The sequence below is a fragment of the Manacus candei genome, unplaced genomic scaffold (genome assembly GCF_025592945.1).
Source record: "Manacus candei isolate 608988 ecotype Guabito, Panama unplaced genomic scaffold, ASM2559294v1 h1tg000033l, whole genome shotgun sequence".
In the NCBI taxonomy this organism is placed as follows: domain Eukaryota; kingdom Metazoa; phylum Chordata; class Aves; order Passeriformes; family Pipridae; genus Manacus; species Manacus candei.
Genome location: NW_026138081.1, coordinates 2762058 through 2788456, shown reverse-complemented (window position 1 = coordinate 2788456; position 26399 = coordinate 2762058). Strand labels below are relative to the sequence as shown.

At 38.3% G+C, this 26399-nt stretch overlaps 2 protein-coding genes across 7 annotated transcripts in view; one reads left to right on the top strand and one right to left on the bottom strand.

Annotated features, from left to right (window-relative positions):
• CHRM5 (cholinergic receptor muscarinic 5) overlaps positions 1-26399 on the bottom strand; it is a 59582-nt gene that overhangs the window by 8528 nt on the left and 24655 nt on the right. The window contains exon 2 of one of the 5 annotated variants that reach the window (XR_007905204.1): positions 18620-19406. The exons of the other annotated variants lie outside the window; for them this stretch is intronic. The gene's annotated coding sequence lies outside the window, so the exon portion shown is untranslated. Of the gene's footprint in view, positions 1-18619; positions 19407-26399 lie in introns of those variants that run through there. 5 annotated transcript variants of the gene reach the window in all.
• AVEN (apoptosis and caspase activation inhibitor) overlaps positions 1721-26399 on the top strand; it is a 98396-nt gene continuing 73717 nt past the window's right edge. The window contains exons 1-2 of one of the 2 annotated variants that reach the window (XM_051791815.1): positions 1721-2016; positions 23747-23927. In XM_051791815.1, coding sequence (XP_051647775.1) covers positions 1774-2016; positions 23747-23927 — 424 coding nt within the window. In that variant the 5' untranslated portion in view covers positions 1721-1773. Of the gene's footprint in view, positions 2017-18371; positions 18488-23746; positions 23928-26399 lie in introns of those variants that run through there. The other variant, XM_051791816.1, reaches the window with a different exon arrangement.

Genomic DNA, 26399 nt, shown 5'->3' with positions numbered 1-26399 from the left:
CAGTTATCTGGGGGCAGATTGTTCGTGTCACAGATTAATTGCACCACAGATGCAGGCACAGCTTGGGCTCTCCAGGTTTTATTATCTCTATCTCCTTCTGAGTCTGCCAGACCTGTGCTGGCTGCACGAGAATTGCTTGGATGTCTTTGCAACATGCTTGCCAGTGCTGCTCCCTGTTATTTTATTTATTTGCATGTACACTAAGCTAATTTACTGATTCGCTGCATGCCGTGCCCCAGAACTGAGCAGCCCTTACCAAAGGTAGTAGTGCAGAGTAAGTACTGCCCACGATTTCAGAGAATGGGAGTTGTGGTCATATTTTTCTGGAAAGGCTACTGGGTTTAAAAACCTTCAAAACCAGATTGATGTTTTAATGTGTGTTGTCAAATGACAGTCTGCATGCTCAAGAGGGATCTGGCAAGCTGGTGTTAGGAAGCTGGTGAACTTTCCCGAGGACACATGGGTGGCTACTTAGTTCAAGATGAGCAGAACAAACCAGCATGGCACAAAGCTGTTCTCGTGTCTCTGCTCTGCATCCTCAGAGGAGGACACTCCTCCAGTGGCTGTGGAGTCACCTCACGGGGTTCATGCAGTGCAACCTTCCATGTAACACCCTGTCAGCCTGAGATCAGTTGCTTTTTTCCTCATTTGCTACAGAAAGCAAAGGTCTTGCATTTGGGTCACAACAACCCCATGCAATGCTACAGGCTGGTGGAAGAGTGGCTGGAAAGCTACCCTGTGGAAAAGGAGCTGGAGATGCTGGTCAACAGCTGGCTGAACACGACCCAGCAGTGTTCCCAGGTGGCCAAGAAGGCCAATGGCATCCTGGTTTGTATCAGCAATAGTTTGGCCAGCAGGACCAGGGCAGTGATTTTCCCTCTGTATTTGGCACTGGTGAGGCCGCACCTCAAGTCCTATGTTCAGTTCTGGGCTCCTCACTATGAGATAGACATTGAGGTGCTGGAGTGTGTCCAGAGACGGGAGAAAGAGCTGGTGAAGGGTCTGGAACAAAGGAAGAGCAGCTGAGGGAGCTGAGTTTGTCTAACCTGGAGAAAGGGAGGCTCGGGGGAGACCTTATGACTTTCTACAACTACCTGAAATGAGGTTGTAGCCAGGTGCGGTTCATTCTCCTTGCCCTGGTAGCAAGCAACAAGAGGAAATAGCCTCAACTTGCACCACAGTAAAACTTCTTCACCAAAAGGGTGGTTAAGGAGTGCAACAAGCTGCCCAGGGAAGTGGTAGAATCACCATCCCTGGAGGTATTTAGAAGATGTGTAGATGTGGTGCTAATGAACACGGTTTATTGGTGGACGTGGCAGTGCTGGATTAATGGTTGTACTCAGTGACATTAGAGGTCTTTTCCAACCTAAACAATTCCATGATTCATGTGGCTTTAGTTCACCATACTGTTTTCTAAACATTGAATACATATTTGCTGGAGTTCTTTATTTTTAATACATGTGGATAGCGATTTTCCACTCCTTGCTCGTTGAGACCTCTAGAGGGTGCAGGGGCAGAGCATCCCGCGGCCACTGTCCGCGGCTGTCCCCGGGACGTGCGGGGCTATCCCGGGACGTGTGGGGCTGTCCCGGGAGGCGCGGGGCTGACAGTGAGTTCCCCGCCGGCGCTCCCGGCCCGGCCGCGCCAGCCACCGGCAGCGGGCGCTGCTGAGGTCGCGGACGCCGCCATTTCCCCGTGGCCCTGGCAAGTGGCCCCTTTCCGGCAGTGGGCGGGGCGGGCGCGGCGCCGCGGCCCGGGAGGCGCAGCCCGGCCATGCAGGCGGAGCGGGGCGGCAGCCGGGCTCGCAGGGAAGGGGTCCGGCACGGCCGGCGGCGGCCTAGCGGCGCGGCCGAGGCACCAGCTGAAGGAAGCGGCCGGGACTGCCACGGTCCCGGAGGAGGCGGGGGCCGAGGAAGAGGCGGCGCTTACGGACAACGAGGAGGCGGGGGCCGGGGCAGGCGACAGCCTCGGGGTCGCGGGGCAGCGCCGCCGCCCAGCGCTCCCCAGCACCAGCGGGTAGGCGGGAGTAGAGCCCGCCCTCCGCGGGCGGTGGGGAGGCGGGGCTGGGCGCGGCTGGGCCGGGGCGGCCCTTGGGGTGGGGGCACAACCCTTCCCTCCTCTATTCCTCCTCTTCCCGACGTGGAGCTGGGCTGGTAGCTTTTTCCCACGGCCCTTCCCGGGAGTTTGGCGGGTTGGGGCCGTATTGTGGGGCTCGCTGGGACTGCCGGCGTTACCTCTCGGGCCAGCCCGGCGCCTGCACGGGCGCTCTGCCCCCATCGTCCTGCCCTGGCACGGCTCAGCCAGCAGCAGTGCGCCTTGGTGCGGTATGCACAGGAGTATTCTGGCCGAAATACGTTTATGATTTTGCGCTGAAGGGATAAAATTCTTGTTTGAAAAATGCATCAGAAAAAATGCATCTCTGTTTACAAATAGACGTGAAGAATTGCTGAACGTTTTTGGCATAGTCGATTTAATGGTTGTGCTCGGATGATCTTTGAGATCTTTTCTAACCTTAACGATTCTATAGTCCGAAGTCGAAATGAGCGTGTGTCTTGTCCAGCCTGTTTTACTGAGATCTTGCATAATGGATTTCTGTGATTCACTGGAACACATATTTACCATTAGTACAAGTTAATGGTTGTGCTTTGACTAATTATAAAGTATTTTAACAGATTAAAAGTAGCACAGACATACCAATGTGTACCACAACTACATCTGCAATTTCCTGTGGAAGTGCTAAAATGCTTTCTGTAACCTACCATGGTGTCAGATTTGTGCCTTTAAAACAGTTTCCATTAAAAATACTTTGACAGTACTACATCCAGATTGTCTCGCTTCCGTTAGCATTGTTGCAACATAGAAATCTTGATTGTAGAAATCTGGATTGGCAGACACGTTACAATGATGCTTACTGATTGGTAGTGGCAGCACTGGGAGACCAGCTGCTACCCCATTTCCAGCATCATGTTGATTAGATTGACTTCGACTATTACAATGCCATGGCTTCAATTGACTCCAGCCAGTGTTTTATCTGTCTTAGAACTCCCATGGTTGCTGGAGGATTTAAAAAATATAAAATACTAATTTTGTCACTGTATTTAGATACATTTTAGCACTCATGTTTGAAAGTGAAACAATAGCTAAGATTTTCCCAGAACTCTGCTAAAGACTATTCAAGTGTAATGCTCTTCCTGCACTGGAGGGTTTGGATATTATGCATTGTATAGTCTCTTAGCACACCTGCCATAAATCTTGTGCTTAGCAGCTTGGATAGGATGGGCTCCCAGCAGTCCAGCCATACAGCAATGTGCCAGCCTGCAGCTGCTGGTTCTAGTGCTGCTGAGCCGGTCCCGTAATTTACCACTTCTGAAGCAGGGAGGACCTCCTTCTTTCATCTGTGTGGCCAGTTCTTGTCTGACAGGGAGTTACCACCTTTTATTGCCAGTTCCTTGGTGTTCTCTCTGTTCAGCAAGGTGACTTGTATTACCTGAGTGCACCACCTCAGTGAGGGGTGCTTGGTCCAGATTGAGCAGTTTGTGTGAGAGAAGACCTCACTGTCTTTCAGTAACGGGGCAAATCTTTTGAAGTGGTGATGTGTGAATGGTAAACCTGGAAAGCTGGGTAATAATACAAGGAGTGTGATGGTCTTACCACATTCTCTTTCCTCACTGTGTACTGAGAAGCTGAAATCTTCTCTAAAATTTTTTTTTTCCAGTAAAGTAGAAATTTGCATTAAATTGCAAATATTTCTTAGTCAATTGCATTCATTTAAAACCACTGTTGATCTTAAAATTTTGTGGGTTTGGACGTTTTAATTTAATTGTTCCTAAGCTTGTGTTTGAAGCTACAGGTGGATATCATTTCTGACCTGTACAACAGGGAGAAGAAAGTGTCATGGTGGCACATTGGGTTCTCAGTTTTGTGTGGACGCATGAAGATGGAACACCACATTATATGCTTTATGCTACTACAAGGGTCCTGTTATTCTTTGGTTTTAGTCATGGATAATCAGCTGTGTTACTTGCAAAGCCTGTGAAGACCCAGTACCTGCTGAGTCAGTTCTTCACACCTTGGCTGTGTGCTACTGTAGAAGGAGATCAGGGTGCTGTTTGTTTAAAAATAATTGACGTCATACCCTGCATGGTACATACAGCTGTGGATCAGGATCTTAGAGAGGAGTTTTCATGATTTCTGTCAGCTCTTAAGGAGGTGGCTCTCTGAGTAACTCCCAGCTCTGCACTTGAAACAAGATGCTACCTCTCTCAAACATGGAATTGGTTTAGAAAACGTGAGGACAAGTGTTTTTATTCCTGGTTAAGAGGGAAAAGGATCTTCCACCTGCTATGTCTTTTTGTAACTAGTGTGCTTGTTGGTTTAACTGGCTTGATTACTGAAGATTTTGTGTCCTCCCTTCAAAAATGAGTTTGTCTAATTATGACCAGCTGGTTTACCAAATGGCAGATTTCTTTGTAGATCTGTCATCTTGAATAATTTTCTGTTGTTTCAGTCTGCTTTAGCTGCTCTGTGCCATGTTAAATGAATAAAACACGGTTGCAATCACTCATTTTTAGTAAAATGTGGAATTATAATGCTTAAAGTAAAAGATCCAGTTGACGTTGGCCCAATATAATCTCTCACTTTTAGTCTAACTCCTCTAACTTGCTCAGAATTTTACATACTGCCAGAATATTAGAATTGCCCTCTCTATGAGATACAACATATTAAAACAGAAACAACTTTCTGAAACTGTGGACATGACACTGGGTTTTATTTTGATGGTCCTTGACCACATTCTTTTGTGGGTTGTTTAAGGAGATTTTTCATTGTCCTTTATGTTTGCAATTTACAAAGTATTTTTTAAACTTTCTATTCAGTTATTTACTGAGTGTGCATGTAATGACTGCTTCAGTGCAGGTGGAATTGGCAGGTCTGTTTCAATGTTCCTTTTCTGGTTTGGGGCACTGGTTGCAGTAAATATTTTATTTTTTAAGAATGGAGGTTAACAGATGGATTTTGGTGCAGTTTTTCTTAGGTATGGTTAGTTTCAAGATATCATGTTTATTTAGTGTTTATTATATCTTCATTCTTGTGGGCCATGCACATACAGAACTGATCTAAGAGAACATCTAATGCTGTAAGCATTAGATAATTTTTTCCTAAGGAGTATGAGCTAAATCTTTACATTCTAAGCAACTGCAAAAAGCAGTTCACAGACACAGTAAAAAAAGCTTGCATTTTTCATATGCGGATATGTTTGATTTCCTTTGGAACACTGTAACACAACTTGTGCAGATAGAAGAAGAATAGATTTCTGGATCTTGAAGACAATAAATCTTTTGATATTTTAAATTAATGTTCTCAAAAGCAACTAAAAAACCCCTTACTTAAATTAATGTACATCAGTCTGTGAGCTGTACTTAATTACTAATGAGGTGTGAAGAGCTTCCCTTCTCAGGAGTTTATCTGCTGTGATGGTTCAGTGTCAAACTGGTGTTTGTTAAACAGAATTCTGCAAGGCTTCATTCTGTATCTGCTCATGCTCAGCGTTTCTATTAATAATTCTGATGAAAGATTAAAATATACAGTGTTAAAATTTGCAGATAGTGCTAAACTGGCAGGAGGGTGGAGCACAGAACACAGTCTCAACAAATGGGAGAAACAGCCTGCACTAAGGTGTAATTTAAGGTCAAATATTTTGTAAACTACATTTACATAGGAAAAATCTATAAAGGTGTGTGACTGATTAAGCTGCAATTTTATAGAAGGAAATTGTCAGTTTAATGGATGAGAAGGTATTGATTAGCAATACAATCACACTGAAGAACTGGTTCTATTCTGGCAAGATTTGGACCAGCTGGGAAAGTTTAGAGGGAAGGAATGAAGAAAGGTATGAAGTCTTGAAGATATGACCTAGGAGGACAGGCTCAAAAACCTGGTTCTTTTTGGTTGGGTTTTTTTGGTTGGTTGGGTGGTTGTTTTTGTTTTGTTTTTTCTTCCTTTTTTTTTTCTTTTTTTTCCCTCTATCTGGCAAAGAGGACACTTTGAACAGGCCTGTATAGAAATGTTCCATTAAATAGAAAGGTTGCTGTAAACAGGTCCATTTTAGGCAGGACAAGAAGAAAAACATTGTTAAGAATCAGAAGGTTGAATTCGGGCCTTGAGAATAAAAATTGTGACTGAAAGGGTAGGTAGCTTGTGTAATGGATTGTGTAGGAAGTATTTGGAGATCAGTACAGAAAAATATGTATGGTGAAGGTTACTGAGCCTACTCACTCGAGCTGATGTGTAACCACTTGTCACAGTCCTATTTACTTTTCTTTTATTTTTTCAAGGCTGTCTGTGCGATGGAAAAAGAGAAATGCTTTTTATACAGTGAAAGTTAATTTATTCTTTTCAGTTTCTAGACAACAGAAGAACCTGTTTTTCACAGTGCTGGGGACTGCAATGTTTTGTAATAATCCCTAATTGTTTAGTGTAGAATGGTTTAGTGATATTTATTGTTATTCCTTCATTGTATTTTACCAACTTTCCTGCTAATTTAACCTGAGACACTTGTATCAAAAGCATCCCATTTCACAGGTGAACATGCAGCACCATTGCTGCACAGCACCTTCATGTCTGACTCCGTTACTTCCTTGGAAAGAGCTTGAGGTTTTTTATATTTTGGATGGCTGTGCTTTTCTGTCCTTGCCTACTTAAGTGCTTTTGTTCCTCATTTTCCCCTCAAGTCTCTGGGGTAGTAATTTGGTAACTTTCAAACAGGTTATCCCAAATATTTTCTAGCTTACAGAAGAAACTTTAGCAGCTGCATATTTTGTTAATCATGTGAAACACAACTTTCCATCCTTCTCTTATTTAGATTTAATTACCCAATAAAATAGAGTGGATATTATTTATGATTTCAATTATGATTTCATTAAAATGAAATGGTAATATTTTGAATATTGGAGAAGAACTTCCCATCATATTTAACTGAAGATTTTAGAATTTCGGGTAGGACTAAAACTACACATTTAAGAATCCATCCAGCCATCCATCCATCCGTCCATCCAGGGCGATGAACCAATGCTGTAAGAGACCAGTAGGTGGTGCAGGCAGCCCACCCGCTGGCTGCTCCCATGCTGGATGGCCCAGCCGCGCTTCCTTGAACTTGGAAAGAGCCAGAATTACATGATGGAGAGTAAAGATGTGTGCATGTCACAGGCTGGGAATGTTTTTCTCATCTCATAGTGTTTCTCGAACGTACAGCACAATATGTGAAAGTCAAACGTGTGAATTATTAGGACTTGCTCCTGGGTATTTCTTCCAAACAGAACTCAGAAGTTACTTGTAGGAAGGGAACTCTGTAATTCTGAGCTAAAAATCTTGTTGTGCTACTGGGATAAGTGTTTGGTCCTAGAGAACATAATACAGGAGTTTGTTTGGATATATAAAGTGTAGGTAGTAGGTTTTTCTGGTGAAGAATAAATAAATTTGTAGAAGTGATGTAATTTGATTAAAAATTATTCCATGCAGTGCCGTGCTCTTTTCCTTACAAAAGTAACTGAGTAGTTTCAGGAGCTCTGTTAAGAGTTCCCAGCCAGTCTAATCGTTCTGCACAGCCTTTGTAGCTGTCAGGTTTCCCTGTATTGTAAAGAAACAAAAAATTGCTGATTATTGGTTCAGTGGTGATTTAAAGCCTTATAAAAAGTATGGAGGAATATTTCTTACTCAGTTTCATAATCAGAGGATTTCAAGCCTGTGTGATTCAGTATTCTATGGTAAGGCATAGAGTAGGGTCCATTTCTCACTGTTCTTGTTCAGGTATGCAATTCCTCAGTACTTTTATGTGGATATAGGGGGGTTGGGGCAGTTTATGGGTTTGTTTCTTTGTTTGTTTTATTTTTGTTAATAAGACTTTTAAATCTTCTGCCGGTAGACTTAGTAATACATCTTGCTGGTAAAACTCATAAATCTTCTGGAGTGCATAAAAAACTTGCCTCAAGCACCTATTTCTATTCCTGCTTCTCTTTTCCCTGAGGATAATTCTACAGTTACAGACTGTACAGTCTCTTTAACCCTGGAATAGCTGGGATCTTTGCCTTATAGAGAACAGAGTGATGATTCTGGGCCACAGTTCTTCCTAGGCAACTGCTCTGTCACTGACATGTTGGGAGGCCTTGATCTTTTTCTGATTGCCTGCCAAATTAAGGTTTTTGGTGTTTTGGTTGTTTTTTTTTTGGGGGGGGGGAGGTTTGGTTTGAGGTTTTTTTTCCCCCCAGTATTCTGTTTCAGGCTGTATTATTCACATTATGCCGCATTGCTGACTTTACTGGCCTATTATGTTCCTGTTAATTTGTAACAGATGCTCAAATGATCCCATCCCCCGTATTTCTTTTTCTTCCACTTCAACCTCATGGTTAGCAAGGATGTTAAAAGTCTCAGAGTAAAATGTTTTTGTAGAGGTAAAATTATAAAAATGAATTGTGCTAATGAGAAAAATTAGTTCCTTCAGTATTTTTGTCTTAGTTTGAGTTATTGTCCATGAAGATTTTTTGGTGCAAAATTGCCTCAAATTGTTTTCACTCCTGATGGAATCACAGCTGAGTGCTGTCTGTAGCTCAACATCTGCTGCAAAATGGATACAAAGTTCTCCTGCAGTTACTGGTCTGTATGCACCTAAGTCTGGCAACCAGTGCAAACTGTAGCACATAAAAGTGTAATAGGCACATAAAATCCTGGGATTGTAGTGTATCCCAGCAGGTACAACCCAGTCTTCCTTTAACTTGTTGGGAGTTTAGATGTGTTTGCACTTTCAGAAAGTTCTAAGTGACTCTTAGAGCTTCCTCACAGTAGTGTTAAGTTCAGGGTCAGAGCATCATTGTGTGGTAGCTCTTACTTTTTAAAATTATACTCTAGATCAACGGCAAAATAAAATTACATTTTAACATCTTGTTTTTTTTAAATATGGCATTAGGGCATTGAGGACCTTGGACCATGATTCTTCATTACCTTATGCTGCGTGTTGGACTTAGGGAAGCACATTCTTTAAGGCTATTTAGAAAAATATCTTTCAGAGGATTTCCCCCTCCACCCTCTTCCAAAAAAAGTTGAAGATCAGTGAAGGAAGGGTGTCTGGGCTTCGAGTGGTGATCTCTAAAATGTCTGCAGTAATTTGCATTCAAATTTGATATACAAATAACAAAGGGGGTTTTTCGAGTGAATGCAAAGACAGATATTTGAAAACATCTATGGTAGTATACCACTCTGGTGTAGTTATAAAACAATTAATGAAGATGGTTTAGATACAAAATAACATCCTCTCAAGAGGCTGATACTCACAGAATAAACATGGAGATGCAATACACAGAAGTGGAGTTTTCATGAGCACAGGGTAAGTTTTGTTCTGTTCATATAGAATTATTTAAGCCTTGTTTAATGGTAGGCTTTTTACTGATGTTATGTGTAGATATGAATCATGTTTTTTCTTCAGCTGTAAGTAGGTTTGAACATAAGAACTTCTCAGGATCTAGACTTTTTCTTTTGTTATTTGAGATTGGTATTCTGCAAGTGCAGTGATGCTTTTCGGAGAGGAAACTTTGGTTATACTCTTTATCTACAAGTTACGTATCGTAGAGGACAATAGTTCACACCAGGTCACAGTCACATAACTAATCTGTTTGAATTGCCCATAACACCTTTGAAAAATCAAGGCAAGAGAAATACTTTTTGCTATTCAAGGCATTAAAACAGCTTCTAGAACCATACTTAGTGATCGTTGGAGCAGTCACAATTTTATGTAGAAACTTCAAGAATAAGTCTCTTTCTTGTGTACTTCATGAGATGTTTTTCCCTTTAGCTAGAGCACCATTCCTGTTAGGCAAAACATTGTTTTCAGAATAGGATGTCTCTCTTGGATAATTCTATCTTTAGCTAACACAGAGTGATGAGTTCCAGTATCCAACATTTATGAAGCAGTCTTAGGATTTCATCCCTCTTTCAAAAATTCTCATCCTGTACAATAAAGACTAAAAGCTTTTTTCTTCATGCTACCTGCTCTCTCAGCTGCCCTTTCTGCTAATTAAGCTTCTCTTTAGCTTTGGTAGATCTTTCAAAAGGTCACCAGTAGAGCAAACTAGTGAAGAGGATTACTCTTTGCAGGGATATTTTTTTTCTTTTCATGAAAGAACCTTTGTTGAGGCTCTTCCTTCCTTAGTCTAAAGGAAAAAAAAAAAAAAAAGCTTTAGCTTTTTTCTTTTTCCCCCAAGCTGAAAAAGTGGTTTATAATAGAAACTTGAACTTTTACTGACAGAGCTCTGATGTCTAGGTAAGCAATAAAGAAATAAATTGTTGCTGTTTATGAGAAGCAATGCTGAAAACTCACTGAAGGCTTACTACAAATTTGTCAATAGGTCACTATGCCAACATGAAAAGACTGTGAGCATACAAACGTGTCACCTCATCTCCATTAATACTTTTATAGAAATAATTTTTAACTTACTCTGGTATGTGTCATTGTAATGATGGAATAGATTTCATGTTTAACACTACTATTTAATTTTATTAATATTGTTGACGAATCAGAAAGTGCAATACACAAAATATTAAATATCAAGGTTTTTTTTTTTTAGTCTCTGTATTTCATTGGGTGTGGTCTGGAAAAAAAATTGAGCATAAAAACGAAAGGATTTGCAAACTTCTATACTGGCTTGTTTAAGCTGGCTGCCAAGAATTGCAATTAAGAGACTTTTACAAGTGCTAATTTTCTGTTGAATAATTGGAAGGGAAAAAAAATCTTATCTAAATTACATGAAACCCTGAAGGAGAAGGTATAATGAAAAATAGTTTAATTATTTTCAGTGAGACAGCAAAACAGATTGATGAGTTTATCAATAATTGTTTATTTTCTTGTCTTATTGTATCCTTTATTAGCCACTGAAAATGCCATTTATGATGCAGGAAAAAAAGTCTCATAATAAGGTAGTGTATTATTTTCAACTCCTTCTCAAAATATATAGCAAAATCATCTTTGCATCTACCAGTTCATGTTAGAAACAGCTTGTGTGTAATGTTACAGAGCCATAAGCACTGATGATTTTTTGTAAAAAGGGAGGCAGTGGACACAGAACCTTTTTTGGATACAGAGTACACGATGAAAAAGTTTCAGTCTGCAGTGAGTAATGAGGCAAAAGATTTGGAGAATGTGGAAAAAAGGAACAAGTTCAAACTGTGATGTTTTCTTCCCAGTTTCCAATATAAAGTGCAGTCAAGTTTGCTTTTTTTTTCACCTCTCAGCTAAGTGACCTGCCATTGAACTTGAAATAGTTTTTATCTGAATTTCCCTCAATTCCTTTTTTTCAGACCCTTTGTACTTTATGTAAAAACATGATATTGTCATAAAGAGAGCAGGAATGAAAGACAGAATGATGTGAAGCGTTACTTTTTTGTTTTTTCTTTTTTTTCTTTTGTGTGCATGGTGATTAAGCATATACAGGGCACACAGGCCACCAGCTTCTTGAGTTCTACTAAGAGGTGCAATACAAAATAAAATAGGTCTGGCTGAGAAAACAGGTTAGATCTCACATTTCAGAGTATGTACAGTCACTGTGTTCTCATGGAAAGTGGGAGATGCAACTTGAAATGCATTCGTGCAGAGAAGGGAATTGAACTTATTTCCACTTCCTGGATAAAATACTGTAGTTCTACAGTAGCTGAATAAACATGGATTGTATTTATTTACACTGTCTCTTTGAGATGCTTTGTTTTGGCAATCCCCTCTCTTATGCCCCAGTCCCCATCGATTCTCAGGTCATTTCAGGACAAACAGAACTATTTTTGCTGGTTAAAGTTTTATATTTCTGTCAAAAGTGTACTGCTTTGAGACCAAGTGCATGTCACACTTTGGTGATAAAACGTTCTGCTTCTGGCTTACCTGAGTCAAAACAATGTGATGTCTCTACATCTTTTATTTGTGTTATATTGATATTTTTATATATAAACAGAATCCACAAACATGTTCATCATTAATACTCAAATAGCAGTTGGAGAACATGCTGCTCTGGGAACTATACTACTACCTATACATCTTTGAGCTATACTGCTGAAAAAGCTTGAAAATGGGCTGTGTGGTGTGTTGCTGCCTTTTGTTTCGGAGGAGCATCATAGAGACACATTGTCCATAATACAGCTGTATTTTAAATGACAGTGCCTATGGATTTGACACTCTCACCTTTGGAGGCAAACCCACCACAAATCAGATGTTTGGCAGTAATTTGCTGCATAACGGGACAACACATCGCATGGTGCCTGAGAGAATTCCAACTGATTTGTTCCTTTTTAGCTGAGTTTGTGCTAGGAAGGGGCTGACTTTTGTGAGGAAGTTGATAATGGAGGGTATAAGTGGCTGCTGTTTTTGCACCACTCAGATATACTGTCAGGGAAATGCTGCCTTGACTATGAAGCAGGGATTGCAATGTCTTCAATTTGGAAGCATATCCTTGATGAATTACTGTTTTACTCATTTCCACTTTCCTCGCATCACTATGTTGACTGGTTTGCAGACATGTATGAAAATGGATCAGCCCGTATGTTCCTCACATAATTGAAAAGACAGGGAGAAAGAAAGGGTTTGGTGTTTGTTTGTCAAGTGGGTAGTTAGTACTCTCTGTATGTTTTCTGGTTTTCCATCGTATAAAGAAAAACATTAATTGTAGTATTGGTCTAAGAAATGCTGTTTAAAACCCTGGGCATCAAGGATAGTATCTTTTTGATGTAGAATTGCTGTAAGTGTGGTTAGTTGGTTAAGCGTGACTTGCTTCTTTTTATACTTGGTGTCATTCAATGTATCTATATCCTGCCTCTTTTTTTCTTGGTATGTGGTTTTTGCATTCAGCTTTATAGCTATGCATTTTGTTTGCCTGTCAGACAGTCTGCTTTTTATCCTTAGTGTCTTTTATATAACTTGTTCATTTGACTGTCTATTGGTCCTAAAAATTACCCCTTTTTGACCCTCCTTTCTGAAAATATTGTCAAACAAGGCAGTGTGTAACTCAAGTCTTACTGCTTCATCATACCACACCATAAATGTGTGGCAATAATGCAACTTAGTTTCAAAAATGCATAATGGCTGGATCTGCCAATTTGTTGATAGAAGGGTAGTAGAGATGTGAGGTTTTTTGGTAGCATGTGAAATTATATTTGTGAAATGGCATTATATTAATAATGAAGAATGAAAATCTTAGGGGCTATGCTACTTAAAATGTTGCAGACACAGTGAAAGGGAGGAGGAAAACAAAATGCTGTCCACTGGAATTTCTTGATATAGGGTTTCAACTTGATAGGGTGTCTCCTTTTGCAGCTTTAATTTTCATTATCTCAATATTTATGTGTTTGCAATATGCTGTTATTATGTGATAGTTGTTCTGAAAAAGTGACAGGTGTTGGAGGTTTTAATTTAAATTCAAGATAGAATTTTCCACCATGAACCAAACATCAGTACTTGTATATAGAACCTCTAAAATGATGCCTTACACAGCTTAGTGACCATCTTAAAACCTTAACTGCAAAGGGGGACTAAAAGCAGTCGCAAATGTTCTGAAGTTTATGTTAAAAATTTAATCAACATAAATATTTGTAGCAAAGCATTTTTTTTCTTAACTATGTGAGTTTGACGAAGAGCACCTCTATATCCACATGTCTTATGTGAAGCAGGAGTAGTAATGGAGAATCTGTAAGTCTTTAGTGGAAAGACAAAACAAAATTTACTTTAGAAAAACAAGGTTAAAATTGCAGGAAATTAAAGCCAAGGATACGGCTTACCAGTACACTTAGCCAGTCTAGCAGATAACTGTTGCCAGACATGAAGGAAAAGACCTACTTCCCAGTTCCCATGTTTTATGACATACTTTCAGCCTATCTAACCTTTATTTTTGCATGTCTCATTCTGCTGTGAACCGATAAAGGAACTTAAGCTGGCAGAAGGTTAGGAGTAGAAAAGAGAGGAAAATGATTGATTATGTTTCTGGCAGTTGGGATGTACAATTTCAAAGAATACTGTTCTGTTTGGTGTCCTTCAGAATTTTTTCATCTTTAATGCTGTGCCAATTGAAAATAGAACAGTGTGAGTGAATATCACTAAGATATTTTCATGTTTTGAAATCCATAGAAAAATAATGTCTTACTCCTATGTGCTTTCTCTTTTACCAAATAGATGCATTTAAAAAACCCTAAACTTTTAACTTGTTACTATATATTATCAAACATTTTTGAATCTGAAGATAAGGAGTAGGTTTGTTGTTATTGAAATGTGAGTTTTGGAGGACTCCTTTCATTTGTAATATAGCACAGCAAGAAATCTTTCAAGAGGTTGTTTCGGGAGGGTTGTTTGTTTATTTTTTCTATTTTCACTGTGGTAAAAAGATGGATCTGTTGAGAAACTTTGTCACATATCTCTCCTTGCATGAGAAACCCTGAAGCTTCTTCAACATGTTATTTTTGATCCTTGGTAGAGTCACTGGATTTGTGTTGGCTTTGTCCTAAAACTGTGTGCTTGTAGGGGTTATTGACTAAACATTAGACTTGTCAATATAGCTGAGATCTTCTCTAAACTTCGCTCTGTAGAGCAGCCTTTGTTCCAAGTTTAAGAAATAACCTTTGTGAGTTAGGATCAAGACTCAATTTTGTCTCTATTCTGCAGGTGGCTGCTTTGAATGAGCTTTTTACATAATTAGTCATGCTTTTACTTCATCACTGATATGGTTGCAGAAGTACAAAGCTTTTCAATACATCTCAGTTTATAAAAGATACCTTTATTGAGAGAGACTGTCTTACCCATTGACTCGTGAAGACCAGTAAAATAGCAATATCATTCAAAAAGTCTCTTATTTAACTGTTGAGGTGGATATTTACCCTCAATACACTTTGATTCCGTGATGTTACAGAATTCCTCATGTGTATTCTTTACAAGTTATTGTTAAAGCTGTTAATATGATTGCCTTTGCAATTTTAGAAGTGCTAGAATAAAACAGCAAAATGAAATGCTAAGATTTAGGTATACTACTGGAGGTTTTCAAGCCGTGAGTGGACAAAGCTACAACCTGCCCAGTCTGATTTCAGTTTTGACCTTCTTTTGAGTAGGTGGTTGGACAAGATAACCTTTGCAATCCCTTTCAGCTTGGATTAGTCTATAACACTTTGCCATTAACACATAAGAATTGAATCGATTTCAGGATACAGTCAGTCTCTAGTGCAGCTCAGGGCACTTCTGCTTAGGAACAGCAGATTTGGTAAGAACAAATAACTTTCTCTAGATTTCCTTAACCAATCTAGGACACTAAGTGTAATACAGCATTCACATATGTGGAGCCATATGTATGCCATATATAAAACTTCTGACTTTTGCCAAATACAGTCTATACATAGGAACAATCGGTAATCTTACTGAAAATGCTAAACCTTTGTGACAATATACTTTGTAAGCTTTTATTGAAACCTGTTATTTCTGTCAAGACAGAGGCTCCTATTTTGTTTGCACTCATATTTTTGACTGATGTTTGGAAGAAAAAAGTCAGCTTTTTAAAGTTACTGTAAATTTGAAGGTAATAAAGCTGCCAGGTTTTGTGCAGGTCCATGTGACAATTTTGTATAAATTGCCTGAGTTGCATAGCTGCCAGTAACTTTCACATAATGATTTCCAGTGAATTAAAGAAAAAATATGGTTGATTTTCTGTTGATGGAAATGCATTAGCTTGGCAAGTTTAGAAAATCAAAAGTCTCTTTATCTGTAGACAGCAGCTGGACAAACTTCCTACAGACTCTTTGTTCGCAGCGTGGCTCAACCTTGGTGAAGGAAGGCAAAGCGTTACTCCTACAGTTAATGCAACTTGTTGATTCTTTACTGAGTTTTGCAATTAGTACAGAATGAGTGCTGAATTTGTAATGATACTATTATCACAATATACTCCATCAAATATCCTTCAGTTTGGAGTTTTAATCTACAAGAGTAAAGTGAAATTTTAGCTAGTGGTTCCGTAGTTTGGGAAATTCTGTATCTAATGAGCAATGTCTTGATATATGCAGTTTTTGCTTAACCAAGCCCCGTGTCTTGGTAATGTACATTGCATGGTTATTAAGTTTTTAATTTATCAACAGTTTTCAAATGGGGTCTCTAAAAGTTGCAATACAAAACTTGAGCAGTGTGTATTAGATTTTGTCCCATAAGGCACTCATTTGAAGGACCATGCAGCTAATTGTGTATTAGGTCATGGAGATATTTCTGAGAGGGCAGTGAAAAGTGAGCATCAGTATTTATGGATTGTTCTTTATGGATGTTCTTTGAAAGGGAAGATAGTCTGCCATTTAAATCAGTAGTTGCAAACAAAATAACCAAACTGTTTGCCTGTGGGACTTTATTTTTTTTGTCACCTGTCTCAGTGAATCTAAGGGAGAAATTTAGCTCCTAATAGAAGCTCTAGTTCCAATTCAGTGAGATGTAAGATTTGTACAGAATATGGCTATAGTTTGTGGAAATATTAATAATGGTTTGTGAGAAAGGTGAAGTACAACTTGTAGTCCTGGTGCTTGATCATGTTATAACTTTACAGAGTACAAAGTATATTTTAAGAGGTGGAGGTTTTGTTCCAGTTAAACAGTAATAAGAATACAGTCTTCTTCATTTAAAGTTTTTAATCCATTTCAATTATTTGTTTCTTCTAGATAGAATAAGCAAGAACTTTGAAGCAAAATAGTTTGGTGGACAAGATTGTTATATTTACTTTTTCACTGTCATTATGATCAGACGTGTGAATATGATATCTCTTGAAAACAATGCACTACAGATAAGCTAACAGCTCAGTTTTTGGCAGCTGTTCCTGAGTGTTATTACAAAATATTCTTTTCTGTCTCTTAAAGAAGTGGTATCTTATGATATCACTGCATTGGGAAAATCTTATTTTTCAGGGAGATTTACAAAGCTTATCTTTTGTTTACTCTTCTAAAATCTGGATTAAGAGTACTAAATAAGAATAGTTTATGAGATTGTATTCTGGTCTTACTTCATACTGCCCTTTTTATATTGTTCTAACTTGCTCATTTTTCTCAGTACAGAAATGTATCATTAATATTCCTAGGTAGACTGAACAATGTGTTGGCATGCTTCGTGGGATTTTCCCAGATAGCAGAGTTGTATGCAGTATACTGACAGACATGTTTACCTTGTAAATTCACATTTGCTATTATTTTATTTTTGTTGTTTTTGAAACAAGATTCCTCCTTGTCCATATCATTCTGAATTGCATTTCAAAATCTGTCATTGAATTCCAACTGTCTGTCTAGGTAACTTCATGGAGTTCTCTATTATTTCTTGCAGATAAGGACATCTTGATTCTAAACACCTACAAACTTGCATCAGTATTGATAAAACTGCACTAGTATTTTGTCTTTTGTAAAATAATACCACTAATTTAAAAATGCAGTTCTGCTTTAATTTGCCATAGTTCTAAATATATTCTGTTTTTCTTTAAAGACAGTTTTTCTTTACCGACTTTCTTTTAGAAAGTCCAAATGAATTTCCACCACAATAAACCAGATGATGTATTCCTTTGTCAAGCAATTACTTACAAGAAGAGAAGAAGGACATATGTCTAGGGGTTGTAATTAGGTAAATGTGTAAAATAGGAACAACTCTTTTAAAGGTTATTATACTATATATAACTATCTTAAAGTACAAGTCTATCAATCATAGTGATATATAAATTAAGCTGTCAGGGGATTCTCCTGTATCTTTCTGGATTTAAGTGTAAATAAAGTGAATTTAATGAACACTTTTGCTAAAAAAGGAAATATTTTTGAGACTGTGTTGTATTTATAATGTGCTAAGATAATTCCTGGTGTAATTGCATTGCTCCTGTTTGGTTACACCACCAATAACTTTGAACCATTAAATTAAAAGCGAGTATGTCTTTCCAAGAGCAATTTAAGTCATTAAAGTGTAACTGTAAGTCTTTCACATTTTCACTTTTGTCTGCCTAGAGGAACAGTTGATGTCAGTAGTCAATACCAGCCAAACTGCCTTACTTATTGACATGCATACAAGCATCCATATACAGACTTTTGTTCTGTGAAACAATTCAAAGTGTAGAGATCATGAACTGCTTTGTTGGTTAATTATATGTGGTTTTTTGACCCTGTGACTTACAAGTTCCATCCGTAAAAATTTGACCTTAACAGGTGCTGCTGAAGTTGGGATGAAGAGAGGAGAAATTGTTCCTACACAGACACTTCACTATTTTACATATAAATGAGAAAAAGATATGTGCCACTCGTGATGCAGCAGATAGTCTAGTCAACCCACAGGATATTTTCATTTTGTCTTGCTAGTCTTTTCCCCCGATGAGAAGAGAAATTGGGATTGATACAGATAAGCAGAAATGTCCTTGCACTTGACCACAGCTGTACAGCAGTTTCTATGAAGGGAAGAGGAAATCAAGACAGAAGTTTACTCAAGGAATTGGTATGTGCTGTTGCTTGTTGTGAGAACAGCAAATGTAGGGAGTAGACAGTGGTTATCACTGTCTGTGAACATGCAGTGTTCACATGTGCCAGTGGCTAGCTATTTATTGTGGACTCTGAGTGGGTATATAAGGTGTCTGGGGTATTGTAGGTAAGTGTCCCTAATAAAGAATGGAAAAGATTAAGGAAATATGAATGTGTTGGAGGTGTAATATTCAGAAGAGTAATACAGAGATTAAGTAACAAAGGAAGAAAGTAGCATTTGATCAATGTAATTCTGAAGAGTTTCTAAAGATAATTTGGGAAGACAGTGAAGGAGAGAAATAGCTATGCTCTTTCTAACAGATTAACAAAAAAAGCTCAAACTATGTTTTCATACATACTGTAAAGTGACATTCTTGGCAAGAGAATTGAGAGAAATACTACAAAATAAATAAGAACAGAAATCTAATAAATGCATGACACCTACATAATGCGGAAGGGCAGTTGGCCCAAGGCGAGGTAAGCTGAACATATGATGTTTATGTTACTGTAGGATATTCTAAGTACTGAAGTGTTCTGAATTTTTCTTACAGAGTTATCAGAATTGAACAGGAAAAGGGCTATAAGCCTTAGCTCCTGTGGCTTCCTAAGGGTAATAAATACAGTTTTAGAAAGTCTTAATGAAAGCTCTGACTTTTAATGCACTTTCAGGATTTTTTTTAAAGGGCTATGAGCTCAACAATTCTTGTTGAATGCTTGGACATATATGCTTAACATGCTATGAGTGATTGCACTTACAGTGAAGAGCAGTTGAGTAATTGAAGGGGGATGTAAGAGGTCACTGTTGCACTTTCTCCATTGGGTACTTCAGCCTTGGTTTGATCCGAACCACTCAGGGTTCCAGGGAAGTGCAGAAGGATGACCCCAGGGGAAATTACCTGTTCAGAACAATGTTTACTTCGCTTTAACACCTTAATTCCTGAACTGTGTGTATCAACATGTTCTCATATGTAAGAAAAGTTGAATTAAAGACCACGTTTTCCTGCATTTTCTCAATACCATACTGTCTCTAAAGATGTATGTAAAAATAGTGTACTAAAGTATCCTTTTGCTGTGGTAAATTGTAGATTGGGGTCATTTGTGCTATTCACTTAGCTTTTCTTTAGAAGAAAAGTGGAGTCATGAGCTCTGGTAAAGGATAAAAATGCATTGTTTGGCAGAAGACTCTAAATCTTGCAAGTTCCTCTACAAGGGAGCTTGGCTCTTTCACTGTTGTTTGAGCACCGTAGTGTTTAGGCAAAATACTGTGTATACTTTTTTTGTTCTTCTGATACGCAGAATAGTCTGAAGGTTTCCAGGTTTCATTCAACTGGGCTTTTGCATACTTTCCCCACTTTCAAAATTTCAGTGCAGTGTGCAAATGATAATGCACGTAATCCTACCTGAAACAGAGGCACAGCAGATAGATATTATACCTTCTGTGGTATCATGGTGCGTTATAGCACTGAGCAATAATATGTAGATATAGTTCAGTACTGTTTAAAGGCTTAAGTTTTTCCCTTATATAAGTAATACCGTTTTAAAGGTTATATTTGAGTTGGCTTCTAGAATTTGTTTCAACTTGTATCACCTGTTATTTGGGGATGTGGCAGAAGGGAAGTTATTTTATTTCATTAGGCATAGGACAAATGTTTGCTCTGTACTGATTAAGACTCGTTTTCAGTAGGATGGGATGACCATGGTAGCAGTATATAGTGTAGCTGAATAGGCAGCTAAGAGGAAGGTAATTAAAGTATATGGTTATTTGTTTCTTAGGTTGTTACTTTAGGTGGTAGCTGTCTCATGTGAGATGGTAGAAGCAAATTATTGTCTGAAGTTTCACTGATCAGAGTTTTTGAATGTATTTGATAATTTTAATGGTTAATACACATCTTTAAGTTGATTGAATGTTGAATATTCAAAAGTGATTATTTTCAGTTTTATCTTGTAGCATGACAGTGCATCATGTAAAATTTTCCATTAAATATTTATTGGAAATGAAGCAGGTTTGTATTTGAAGTTTATTCGTTTCAACAGTAAGCCTCAGGACAGTACTTGGGCAACCAGGATGCATAACTGCTATTAATGTTCCTGAGAATTTGTAGTTTATTTCTTGAAGTTAACTATTTTACTTCTAAGAAATGAAATTTCCTTGAGGTGCACTGTATAACATAGCTAATAACAGAATGTGGAAAAGAATTTAGTCCAGTTTAAGAGTGAACATTTGAATCCATGTTAGTTTACTGGAAGCTTGTTAAAATAAGAAGGTGGTACTCCTGATTTGTTTATGTTGACAGCTGAAAATGGTGAATTCTTCAAACAGGTCTGTAATAAGTAATTGTAGATAGTGTCATAGTTGCCTAAGGTGATTGTGTGCAAAACTGACCTATATGTGTAGCACTATTCTTGCTTTGTCTTGTGAATCATATCAGCTCCAAGTTATTTAGGGCACTGAATTTCACTAGGTTTGCTGGATTATAGCAAATCATTCAATTCACAGAGAAGAACAGAAAAGAAGTTTATTTTTATCTGGATGTAAGTGGATTTGACCTTTGCTGTGTGGAAATTATAGTTCTGCATCAATTTCCAGTAATATAGTTGCTACTTCATCCCTTTACCCACACAACCAACCGTTTATCCACAACACCCATTTTAGTGTATTTATCTGATGAATAGAAAGAAAAGAGAATTTGCCTAAAAATTGCACAGAACCAGTGAGAATGCACAGAATATTTTTCTTCTTGTCAGCTGTTTGACAACTGGGAGTATGTTTGTGTAATTATGGCAGCTTTTAATCTCTTCGGTGGTTTTACCATTCCTTCATGCTGTTCTTAACCAAGTCTCTCAAACAGTGCTGAAAGAAGCTTGCTTAAGAAGTTTGGTGGATTATTTTTCTTGGGAAGTCATTGTTCTAGTTATGATTTTGCTACTTTTATGATATTCTGGGTAGTCATTTTTAAGACATCAAACGCAGGAGAATCCAAACTCTCACAATCACGGAATCATGAAATCATTTAGGTTGGAAAGACTCTTGAGATCATCAAGTCCAGCTATTAACCAAACCCTGCCAAGACCACCACTAAACCATGTTCCTAGGCCCCACATCTGTACCTCTTTTAAATACCTCCAGGGATTATAGAATCATAAAATGGCTTGGGTTGGAAGGGACTGTTAAGAACATGAAGTTCCAACCCTCCATCACGGGCATGGATACCACCCACTAGACCAGGTTGCTCAAAACCCTTTCCAGTCTGACCTTGAACACTTCCAGGGATGGGGCAGCCACAGCTTCTCTGGGCAACCTCTTCCAGTGCCTCACTATCCTCTGGGTAAAGAATTTGTTCCTAACATGTAATATAAATAATATAAATCTTCCCTTCTTCAGTTTAAAACTTGTCCTATCACTGTCTGCCCATGTGAAAAAACAGTCTCCCTCTTTTCTATAAGCCCCCTTCAGGTATTGAAAGGCTGAAATAAGGTCCCCTTGGAGCCTCCTCTTCTCCAAGCTTAACAACCCCAGCTCTCTCAGCCTTTCCTCATAGGAGAGGTGCTTCAGCCCTCTGATCATCTTGGTGGCCCTTCTCTGGACCAGCTCCAACAAGTACATGTCATTCTTATGCTGAGGGCTCCAGAGCTTCTTTGCAATGGATTTCTGAAATCACTTTAAAATGTGCTGCGTTGCTCTGCATCCTTTCTGTGAGAGTAACATGTTGATTCTAAAACAAATTAGACAAGTGATAGTGATTTGTTCCTGATAGTGGCTTTGTGCAGTTGTTTTCACCAGGTTGTTCAATATTGTACCAGTATGGACATTCACAGTGCATGCTTAAAAAACCCAAACCCTAATGTAGTTTTAGAAACACAGCAACTATGAGAGATTTGTTAATGTTTCTGCACAAGATGTTGCAGCTTTTCCCTTACAGGGGCCTTGTTTAAACATAAATATTTCCTTTCATATTTATTTCAGGATTACATTTGGTTTAAATTATAAAAGCCAAAGTCCTACTCAAAGCCAGTATCTGATGGGGAGCTGTAAGGGTGTTTTGGCTTATGGGTATATGATGACTTACTAAAAGGTTTCTTGCTTTTTAAATTAGTTTACACCGAAGGGAGATGACTTTAAGCTTTACAGCAGTATAGATTAACTTGGAATTTTGCTGTTCTTGACATGAAGAATGTACTTATTGTTGGGACAGCAAAATTTAATCCTATGGCTTCAATACACTGTGGTTTGAAAGGAGAGATGGAGTAAAGAGAGAAAAAAGAGTGGAGCTGTCAGCAGGAATGTTGGGAGCCACCCTGGTGGGAACCTCTTTCTCAGCTCCTTTACTCCAACTCTTCAGTGCTTTTTAAACCTCTGCAGAAAATATCTTGTACAGAACTTTTCTGATTGGTGTCAATTCTTTTCTTGCTTGTTGGGTGCTTCTTCCTCCAGGGAGCAAATATTTCTGTTTGAGAACCAACGTTTATTCCAGCTGAACTCTCAGCTCTGGGAGAACTGCATATATAGAGGATTCAAAATGGGAGAGTCTTCCGTAGCTGTTGAGTACTTGTGGCAAATGCCTCTTTCACTTGTATCTTAAGTTGACTCTGCAATGAATTCTTTTTTTGGTCCTAGAGCTTTTTAAGAGGTTAGGCTAGTAGCTTGACTGCTAGCCTATTTAATTTTTTCATGTCTATTTCCATTAAATGGCTTTCATGAAGGAAATTAACTTGATTAATTATTCCATATTACTTGATGTAAGACACTGTAGCTGGTTATGATGGAAATTCTTATGTACATAACCATTTCCAAGATGTTTCTCTGCAGAATTTGTTTTTTTTTTTTTTATTCTGCTCTACAATCATCAGCTTTTTCAGTTATCATCTATATCACTGCAACACTTGGACAGAGATATTGGGATTAAATTCTTAGTTCCACTCCCTACCCATTACCAGTTTTAGGAAGGAAGCTATACATTATGGGTTTCCAGAATGGGAGGGAAAGCAGTGGAACTGGCTTGAGCCCTGTAAGAGCTGGAGCTTCACTAGGTGCTTTTAATTATATACATTATTCATGAATTACCTATACTTCAGGAAGATAGTAGCACCTGATCTAAAATGTTGATGGGGATCCAGGTAAATTTGTCTTTCTGGGTTTTATTGCAGTGGTTGGAGTTGTTTGTATGAATGATAGTTTAAATACAGAACAAATTGCTACTGAGTTACAATGGCTTAGCTGTCTATTTAAATGTCACAGGTAGCAGAGGACGATGATACCGAATCACGACCGGAAGAAGAGAAGGAAGAATTGAAATGCTATTCAAGAAGAAAGTTATTTTCCAACTGGAACCGCTATGAAGATACAGAAAAAGAGGAACAGAATGAACATGGGGAGTCACAGAGAGGGACGGACTTCAGTGTTTTGCTTAGCTCAGCAGGTAGGCATTTTTCAGTCTATAGGGTTTTTTTAGTTTTGCATTTTGAAACATTACTACTTTTCTGGCTGTTGTCCTTGATGATGAAACAGGACCCTAGGACACTATTCTTATCTGTCCAGTAAGTCTGCCATTTATGTATTTAGGAGTGTTCAAAGTCTTCATGGGAGCAGCCTTATAGCATCCAGGCTGCACTGAGGTGTGACAGATGGGAAGTAAAAGGGGGCTCCTGGCTGCATTTATAGCCTTCTTGTGAAAATATGGGTCTGAGTGTGTGCAGCATCCAGTAACATTGAGCTTATTCCTGCTGACGATAAATTTTTTGCTGATCTTGGTCATTGGGTTGCTTTCCAGGAAACAAAAAAGGTTGCTGGTATGACTTAACGCAGCAAACAGTCAGGCAGCTGCTTGCAGTTGTTTGTTTTGGCAGAGATTTGTAATCAGTGCTGTACAGATGTGTGCATGAATAGCAAGTGTTACTCTCCTCGGAAAGTAAAGATCAGTTGTTTTCCCCTCTTTAAAGGAGATAATAAACGAGGAGGTGGAGGGACAGGTTGTACTATATCCTGGGATTTTTTACCTATACATGAATAGTATAGACAGTTACACAAAAAACAATTACCTAAAATTATTTTAGAAACTAAGATGTGTCATTATGTTGGAATACCATTCAGTAGAAAGCTGCAAACAATGTATTATGGGGGTTTTTTTTAGCACCTTGGAAGCTCTGAAATCTCCAAATCTAAATAACTGGATTTTTCAGCCACAGCTTGGTGGGGTAAGTTAGAAGTCAACTACAGTAAAGAAACAAAGACCAGAGCCTCCTTTCTGTGTTCAAGAATCAATTTCTGAAGTTCTGTTTCAATGAACGTTGTGAAGTTGGGCCTAATCTGTCAGTTTTTAATCATAGGATCATGAAATGTGTATTGACTTCTTGGAATGGTATGTTGCATGGTAAACTGTGTTGGAGTCAAGATGCACGGTCTGGACCTCAGAACTGTGTACGTAACCGAGGAAAGCAGATACTGCAATTCAAAACTGCTTAAATCAAGAGACCTACCCTGAGCTGCATGTATCCATGGTTCAACTTTCTAAAACAAACTTTAATAACTCTGTAGTTAGCCTTCAGAATGTCTTTAAAATTGTTCTGAAGAATAGTACTTTTGAACTGAGGCTGCAACAAAATGGGATTTAGCTCTACTAATTTGTATTTTTGGTGAGTTATACTTCAATACAGTTATTGCCAACCTATTTATTTTACTCTTTAGATTCTTTCAATGCCTCAAATTAAAATCTTGTTAGTATTCATATATTCATTCTATGTATTAATTCTAAATCTTTGATTGATAGAGGATATATTGTGACCGTTCTCTTACAATAAAATAAATTGATAAGAAACAGCAACGAATTAAAGTACTTCCTTTCAGAGGAAGAAAAAAGTACCTTCTAAACAATAGTGTAGATTTCTTGCAGTCAAAAAGTAGTATATGTTGGCAGGGTTGTTTTTTTTTGGCTTATGTATGAAAACTGAGAATACAGACATCTTTATTTATAGTGATCTGAGAAGAAGCTTGCACCTGTGCTTTCTTTGATAATTGCTGCTATTAGTATATTTCTACTTAGCCTTCTGAAGTTGCAAAATGGATCCAATTAATTGCAACAAGCAGTTAGGGAGTACTGGAGAGGGAATAGTGTTAAATTTCCTTTTTTCAATAATAGAGAAGCTTAGAAAAGTCTTAAAGTCTTGTGATTTACTATTGATACACAACAACGTAATTAATGCAGCCAGCTAAGGATTCTTTGGCAAAAACTCAGATTGAAAAACCTGTTCTCCTATGTAACATTTAGGTTCCATAATATTGAATGTAGGATCTTGAAGGGAGTGTCATCCTTCAAGATAAAATTGGATTTATTCCCAGAAAATATCCTGTTAATTGAATGAGAAAGCATAGAAAAAAGAGTTTGGCATAATGTAATAAAGACAGAATATTAATTCTAGTAGACAAACTTAAATGGAGGAATTCCTGATGTCCAAGGAATTAAAATGCCCTGGTTGTTTAATATCTTGCAAATATTTGCTTAATATCCTGTAAAAGTGCTTCTAGGTGTAATTTTCTAGTTAAAAGCAACCTAAAAATAGCAAAATGAGATGCTCTGTGATATAGGTGTCAGGTTAATAATTAGCAGGATTAGAACTTTAAATTTAGTACATGAACATTACTGTTCCTTGAATTAAGAAAGGAACAAAGTTATGGCTTCATACGTGGTATTTTTATCAGTATTAGTGGAAAGTGAGATATTTTTTCTGAGGAGGAGAAAGAAGTTTGCAGATACTTGCAGAGGATGTTAAGTCTTTAGGGTGTTTTGTTTTACGTTTTTAAAAGCTTCTGAAGACAAACACTTTTTTTAGGTTTTTGCCTATACTTCCAGCTTTTCCCTGCCTCAAGCCAGTCTCTAGGGCAGCACTGATCCTGT